Consider the following 7,720-nt stretch of genomic DNA (forward strand, 5'->3'; position numbering starts at 1 on the left):
GACAGCACGCCAAATACGTTTACCAATTAATTTACCTGACTTATTTGTAAGTGTGAACTCGTGAAATTATGTTTTATAAACGTAGTTCGGGAGGAACAAGTCAAATAAGATACCCAATCATTTCGTCATCTTAATCATTACGTCATCTCAACCAGCTGTCAACAATCTGTAATCAACGCATCTACCCAATCGGCATGAGTTCAGGCCTGTGTATAATCACAGTCAAACTCACCCAAGGATCCTCGACAGTTTCCAGAATCCCTCCACCACCCCGTCTCCTCACACTCTCTGGATTACTTCATATAATCTAAAAGGGGGGGGGTACTCTGTGTTCGGGCCGATTACCGAGCTCGGAGCCCTCTCCCCGGACAGCACGCCAAATATGTTTACCAATTAATTTACCTGACTTATTTGTAAGTGTGAACTCGTGAATCAAAATTGGCAGAGCACTGCAGCGGCAGTATCAAATTGGGTAGAGCACTGCAGCGGCAGTATCAAATTGGGTAGAGCACTGCAGCAGCAGTATCGTGTGAAGCACTGCAGCGGCAGTATCAAATTGGGTAGAGCACTGCAGCGGCAGTATTGTGTGAAGCACTGCAGCGGCAGTATCAAATTGGGTAGAGCACTGCAGCGGCAGTATCAAATTGGGTAGAGCACTGCATCGGCAGTATCGTGTGAAGCACTGCAGCGGCAGTATCAAATTGGGTAGAGCACTGCAGCGGCAGTATTGTGTGAAGCACTGCAGTGGCAGTATCAAAATTGGCAGAGCACTGCAGCGGCAGTATCAAATTGGGCAAAGCACTGCAGCGGCAGTATCAAATTAGGTGGAGCACTGCAGCGGCAGTATCAAATAAAGCAAGATTTGGCAGGCATAGGTTGGATTTAGTTTCATGGGTCAGCTATCTTAAAGAGAAGCAAGAGTTAGATGGGCTTGTTTGAAGAGGCTGAGGTCGGAGCGAATGTAAGACTGAAAGGCGTCTGAGGACCACCGACCCAGTAGTTTTATTTGATGATCTGGCAGACCTTTTTGGGCTGCGGTGGTGGCTGCTCCAATGCGGAAGGAGTGAGATGAATACAAGTGAGCTTGGATACCAGAGTGGGTGAGGATGTGTTTAAGCTTTTTATGGAACCAATGCCTAGTGACTGGAAGGTTGTTCTCATCAATGAAAAGCGGGTCGAGTGGAGAGGAGATCTGAACCTTCCTGTGTGCAAGGAAGTAGGAAAGAGACTGATATGGCTGGATGGGTGTCGAAGATTGAAGATATGGATGAAATGGCCGTTTGTTTAATTGATCAGTTTTGCTACATTTGAGGAGGAAACGGATGGTGTCTGTGTCTAAAACTTGGAGATCGGAGAAGGTTGGGTAAATGGCTGGATTGAATTTAGAATTGGTCGTAAATTCAGAAACTCTGAGGAATCCAAAAAAGGCCAGGGTAAACATAGCATCCAGAGTTCTTGCTGTATCGGGGGGCATATGACCAGAACGGAGGAAGGTCAGGCATTTAGCTAAAAGATCAATGGTTAGAGGTTGCCTAGAATCGGGATGAGTGGGGTTGGTTTTTTGAATTCCTTTGATAAGGAGTGTGATCTGAGGGTTTGTTATAGCAGGGCATGGATGGCCATAGATTAGTTTAAAGAAAAATTGAATGCCGCTAAGATAAACTTTGATGGTACTGGGTTGGATGGACTTAATCTGGTTGAGATATGAGATGAATGAAGACACTGAAAGGAGGGAAAAGTTGGGAAAAGGCTGGTTGTAGGAGGAATGGAATTGTTTGAAAGCTCTCCAAGCTGTCCAGTAGGATTGTAATGTTCTGGGTGAGATGGCGTGGAATATTAAATCCAGAGATGAGGTGTGGAGATGTTTGAGTGGGTGAGTTACAGGAATATCAAGTCTGAATAGGGAGGAACTGGGGTTGGGTCTGGGTCCGCCTCCGGGGCTAATGCTCTGAATTTCTGAAACAGAAAACGAGAGAGTGTGTCAGCAATTTGGTTTTGGTGGCCTGGAATATGAACGGCTTTGAAGATGAACTGTTTACAGGCAGATAACCAGGTGAGGCGTCTCAAGAGGGGCATGATTTCAGGGGAATTTGAAAGGCCTTTGTTAATGCAGTGAACAGTGGCCAGATTATCACAGTGGAATTCTATGCTTTTAGAAGACCATTCGTGACCCCACAAAAAAGCAGCTATGACTATCGGATATAACTCAAAAAGAGCTGAGGATGTGGCACGTTGATTTGACATGGAGAGCTCAGGAGGCCAGGTTGAAGCGAACCAATGACTCTTGTAAAAACCTCCAAAGCCTACTGAGGGAGCGGCATCTGTAAACAGAAGGAGATCACTAGACTGAGATTGAATGTCATCGTAAAAGAAAGTAAGGCCATTCCATTGTTTTAGAAACATGATCCATAGATTCAGATCGGCGAGGCAAGATGGGGTTAGAGATATGGTATTATCCAATTCCTGAATGTAAGATGCAAGAGACAGCAAGTGGGAGATGAAAGGGCGTCCTTGAGGCACTATACGCATGGCGTAGTTTAAGTGGCCTAGCAGGGATAGCAAATCTCGTTTGCTGCACTGAGGTGCTTCTAGCAGATTGGAGGAGATGGCAATTATCCTGTCTATTTTGTCTTTGGGAAGGGAAGCTTGGAATTTAACAGAGTCAAGGTTAATTCCAAGGAATTCTAGGGATGTGGTAGGGCCTGATGTTTTCTCTGGGGACAGTGGAACTCCCAATTTAGAAAAAACTTCCTGAACGGTGGAAAGGTGAGCAGCTGGAGGAAAGAAGCTTGGGGAAATGGTGAGAAAGTCATCCAGAAGATGCACCAGGTAAGGGACTGCATAGTTGTTTTGCAGGATTCAGCAAAGTGCTTCTGACAGCATGTCAAAAAATTTTGCACTACTTTTGCAGCCAAAAGTTAAACGCACTGCAAAATAGAATTTTCCTTTCCAGCGAATGCCAAAAAGGTGCCAAAAATCTGGATGAATGGGCATGACTTTGAATGCTGAAGTAATGTCAACTTTTGCTAGCCAGGCTCCGTAACCTGCATTTTTGATTAGATTAATGGCTTGGTCTATGTTATGGTAGCACAAGGAGAATTCTTCTAGCGGGATGAGGCTGTTAATGCTTGGATGAGTGCTGTTGTGTGGAGCAGAGAGATCAATGATCATTCGTTTTTTCCCTGAAAATTTCCTCGTGGCTACACCGATGGGACTAATCCGGAACAATTCAAAAGGAGGGGAATCAAAGGGGCCAATCATAAATCCAGACTCTAGCTCTTTGGCTATTAGGGTGTCAACTGCTTCAGGTTCGGCTATTGCAGACTGTAGGTTTCTGCAAATAAGGCTAGTTGTAGGCAAGCTTTCCAAACCAGGATTAAAACCTTCCTTTAAACCTGTAAGTAGATACTGTGTGAAGCTTTGGTCTGGGTGATTCACCAGTTCGTGCGCTAAAGAGGAGACAATGATAGGAGAAGACAGATACTTTCTCAATTCTTTATTGGAGTTTGCTGAGGAGCGATAGACAGGGCATACAGAGCGAGCATGGGCCCCGCCACAGAAATTACACACATGTAGATATTTGCAGCGTTGTCTAGTACAGCCGAACTGATTGAAATTATTACATACTTGTCTGCCTGAAGTAAACCTGAAATTGCGGCTTTTGGAATCGCCCCTGGACTGTGGTACGTAAGATGTGGAATTTACGAATTGAGAAGTGCCTGGATTATTACCCAGATTGCTTGGAGGGGCAGAATTGAAAAGGGGGCACGAGGACGGCTCATGCGTGGCGGAATTACACAAAACGCAAGAGACGCTACGGCAACCCAGAAAAACCTTATTGTACAGCTCAAGGTCGAGAGCTCCCCAATGAGGACATTGATTCCACTGAGTGACTCGAGCTGCGCATTTGGCTGAAAAAAGCCTGTAATAAGTGAAGAAATGGGTACCGCCGAAGGAGTGGGACAGTTCGGCTATGATGGTTAAAAAATCATTCAGCTCTTTGCGCCTTGAGGGGAAGACAGAACAAATAATTTCTGGATATCTTCCGAAAGCGATACAAAATTCAGCCATGGTAAGTATACGATTTGATTTGGAATTTGGATTTTTCAGATTGAACGTAATAGGACCACAGTCAAGGGTGCGATAGGGTTCACTTATTGATACAGAGGGGAGGAGAGAAGAGAGATCAATGTCTGCACCTGCTAAAATCTGGGAGCGTAGATGGGTGGAGACGGGTGGTGGATCCATAGCAACGGCATTGGAAGGAACTGGAAGAGCAGATGGAGTTGAGAGTGTATATGTTGGGAGGCGAGGAACAGTCGAAGCAGTAGCTGGATGTAATAAGGCCGGAGAATAGATTGGTTGGGGAGGCACGCTTGGATCGGCTCCGAAAGCGGATGAGAAAGGAAGTGGAGGGGGGGGCAGGACTGTTTGCGGAGGCAGCCTCACGCTTGGGTCTGCTCCGAAAGCAGATGAAAAAGGAATGGGGGGGGGGGGGGTAGGGGGGAAGGGGTGCTGTTTGGAAAGGTAGCCTCAAATTATTTATTCCATGGCTAGATGAAACTGAGACTGAAAGACAGTGAAAGACACTGAATGTTGGAAGTGTGGACAGAGGAAGCAGTAAGAGACTCACCTGTGGGAGGAGGAAAGGTAACGGTAACGGTCGGAGAGGACACAGAACTATTACGAGCTGCCGCGATAGACTGCCGGCTGGAACGAGTGGCGGACGAGGAAGCGGCGCCTGTGGCACTCGCGGCGCCCGTGGCTGCTGCTGCTTCGGGCTGAAACTGAGGCGGGTTGGAGGCGAACCGTATGGATCGAGCCTCTGTTTGCTCTGTTTGGTGCAAGCGCACGAGCAGATCGTGAAGTTGCACTTTTGTATTCCTCCGGGAGAAATGGATACCCGCGTTGCATAACGCTTGCCTGAGTGCGTTGACAGACCATTTCTCAACAGGAGGGTTGGAAGGTCTTGCTGCTGAAGAGGATGATGATGATGATGAAGGACGAGATGCATCATGGCGAGGATCGGCCGAGCCCCGTGATGATCTAGATGGAGGAGGAGAAAGAGGTCTTCTTGAGCGAGGTGTGTTGAGCTGGCTTGAGGAACGGTGAGACCGGCGACCTGTGCGATCAACAGGTGAAATATGATGTGAAGGAGGATCCAACCTGTTCGGTGAAAAACGTGCCGGAGTTTCTGGCACATTAGAAAGCTCGTCGTCGGAGGGAAACAGTTCGATTTCCTGGAAGTCAGTCCTGATGCGGATTTGGGCGGGCCAAATGCAAAAAGAACTAACAACAGGAAGAGGTAAGATGCTGGTTTTATAATTTTTATAATAGTTTTAGTTCCGAAAATGGATGGCTCGGTTTGTTTCTGTGTGGATTATCGCAAGGTGAATGCTGTGTCGAAATTCGACACGTATCCAATGCCGCGGGTTGACAAATTGCTTGATCGGCTTGGTACGGCTCGTTTTTATTTGATACTGGACTTAACAAAGGGATATTGGCAGATCCCCTTGTCTCCACTATCTAAAGATAAGACAGCTTTCACAACACCGTTCGGATTACACCAATTTGTCACACTTCCGTTCAGGCTGTTTGGGGCTCCGGCTACCTTTCAGCGGCTAATGGACAGGCCGGATGGCTCCCCGGCCTGAGTCTGGCGGTGAGGGTATGTGGTGAGGGGGGCGTGGTTCAGCGTAGTAATAAATAATCACACTTAACTCCCCACTCAGTTGAAAATACCAAGTTTATTAATACCAACTCAGGGCGCTCTCTTACCTATCTGAAAAAAGGACAGGATTAAAAGCGCTACAGAAGTATACCCGGGCTTTAGATGGTAAGGCTTCAAGTCTCAGGAAAAACAACGTCAGTGTCAGGTCTCGTACGATTAAGCATTGGAAGAAATGGCCTCAGACAAAAGCGGTATCGAACGAAACAAACTGACCACCCTAACTGAAACACACAGGCTGAGTAAATATTTTAGTCGTTTTTTTCTCTCTCTCTCCAAAATCAAATGGTTAGTTCTTAAATCGTACAATCGCATCAGAAGAACACAAAGTTGAACCAAACACACTCTAGCTTCTTCTGATCTTCACACAATCATTTCTGAACACCACAGGTCTGACATTAGATGACTGGACATGTGCAGACTCTGATGATTTGATCAAAGTAATGAATGTGATTACCTGTACGCTGAAGTGGTTGTTGTGTGTTTGTCTCTGTCCTGAAGTCATGATCTCTCACACATTCTGCATTCTCATAGATTTCCACTGTCATATCCATTCTGTCTGTGTTCATTCTCTCAGACTCAGTCCTGATCACATCTTCATAAATACCATCAGACATCTCTGCTCCATAACCGTCAAACATTAAATGATCTTGTTCCTTGTTTGTTGTAGATGTAGTCAACACTTGTCTTCTTTTTAAAGCTTGTGGTCAATGTGTGAAAACAAAAACATGACATCAGAACCTTAAAGTTGACATGAAACAAGTTTCATATTCGAGCCATTGCTATTGCTTTTATGTCAATTGATTGACAGGTTGCACCAGTAAATGTCATCAGAGAAGAGATCTCAATGCAAGCAGTGTTGGGGAGTAACTAGTTACATGTAACCACGCTACATATAATTACAAAATAAATGTAACTATTTTGTCACAATTACTGAGAAAAAATGTGTAATTATATTTCAGTCACTTATGAAAATGTTAACAATTACAAAGCGGGTTACATGTGAATATTTTCTGCTAGGATATGTTATGGTATATGTATCTATATGTATCATGCTATCATTCATTAAACCATTCAAGTGCGATAAGACGCAAAAACAAGAACTTAAAATCTGTACTGATTTGTCTATGTGATACACACACTCATGCACACATACAGCATGGCAAAAACACAAAAGTATGCCAAAATATCTGCTTTGTTGAGTATCCTCGTAAGCAGTCTTAAAGGAGTTAAATAAAGTCTTGAGTGACTGCAAAGATCATTGTCATGTGCGGCCAGTCTTAAAGGGATGGTTCAGTGGTTTTTTTCTAGACCCAGATGAAGAGGGTAAAGCAGAACCAGGGGGGATTAAGGGGCGAGCTTACAATTAGTGTTTGGGTTGAATCTATCTTCAAAATATGAAAGGAAAGGCCTCCAGACTTTAAAAAATCTGTTGACAGAGCCTTCAGTTTCTCTAACTTTAAATATGCCATGACACTTTCTACCCACTTAATACAGGTCCTTCTAAAAAAATTAGCATATTGTGATAAAAGTTCATTATTTTCCATAATGTAATGATAAAAATTAAACTTTCATATTTTTAGATTCATTGTACACCAACTGAAATATTTCAGGTCTTTTATTGTTTTAATACTGATGATTTTGGCATACAGCTCATGAAAACCCAAAATTCCCCAAAAAATCTCAAAAAATTAGCATATCATGAAAAGGTTCTCTAAACGAGCTATTAACCTAATCATCTGAATCAACTAATTAACTCTAAACACCTGCAAAAGATTCCTGAGGCTTTTAAAAACTCCCAGCCTGGTTCATTACTCAAAACCGCAATCATGGGTAAGACTGCCGACCTGACTGCTGTCCAGAAGGCCATCATTGACACCCTCAAGCGAGAGGGTAAGACACAGAAAGAAATTTCTGAACGAATAGGCTGTTCCCAGAGTGCTGTATCAAGGCACCTCAGTGGGAAGTCTGTGGGAAGGAAAAAGTGTGGCA

At 44.4% G+C, this 7,720-nt stretch overlaps 1 protein-coding gene across 1 annotated transcript; it reads right to left on the minus strand.

Moving 5' to 3' along the window:
- Positions 1 to 854: 854 nt before the first annotated feature.
- LOC125244409 lies at positions 855 to 6,345 on the minus strand. Its single transcript, XM_048154496.1, has 5 exons — positions 6,186 to 6,345; positions 5,779 to 5,782; positions 4,634 to 5,166; positions 4,200 to 4,268; positions 855 to 1,971 (listed from the first exon to the last, which is right to left on the minus strand). Exons 1-5 carry the CDS (start codon positions 6,343 to 6,345, stop codon positions 905 to 907), a joined length of 1,833 nt encoding a protein of 610 aa, XP_048010453.1. The 3' UTR covers positions 855 to 904.
- Positions 6,346 to 7,720: the final 1,375 nt, after the last annotated feature.

This window comes from Megalobrama amblycephala, linkage group LG14 (assembly GCF_018812025.1).
Source record: "Megalobrama amblycephala isolate DHTTF-2021 linkage group LG14, ASM1881202v1, whole genome shotgun sequence".
NCBI classification, from domain to species: Eukaryota; Metazoa; Chordata; class Actinopteri; order Cypriniformes; family Xenocyprididae; genus Megalobrama; species Megalobrama amblycephala.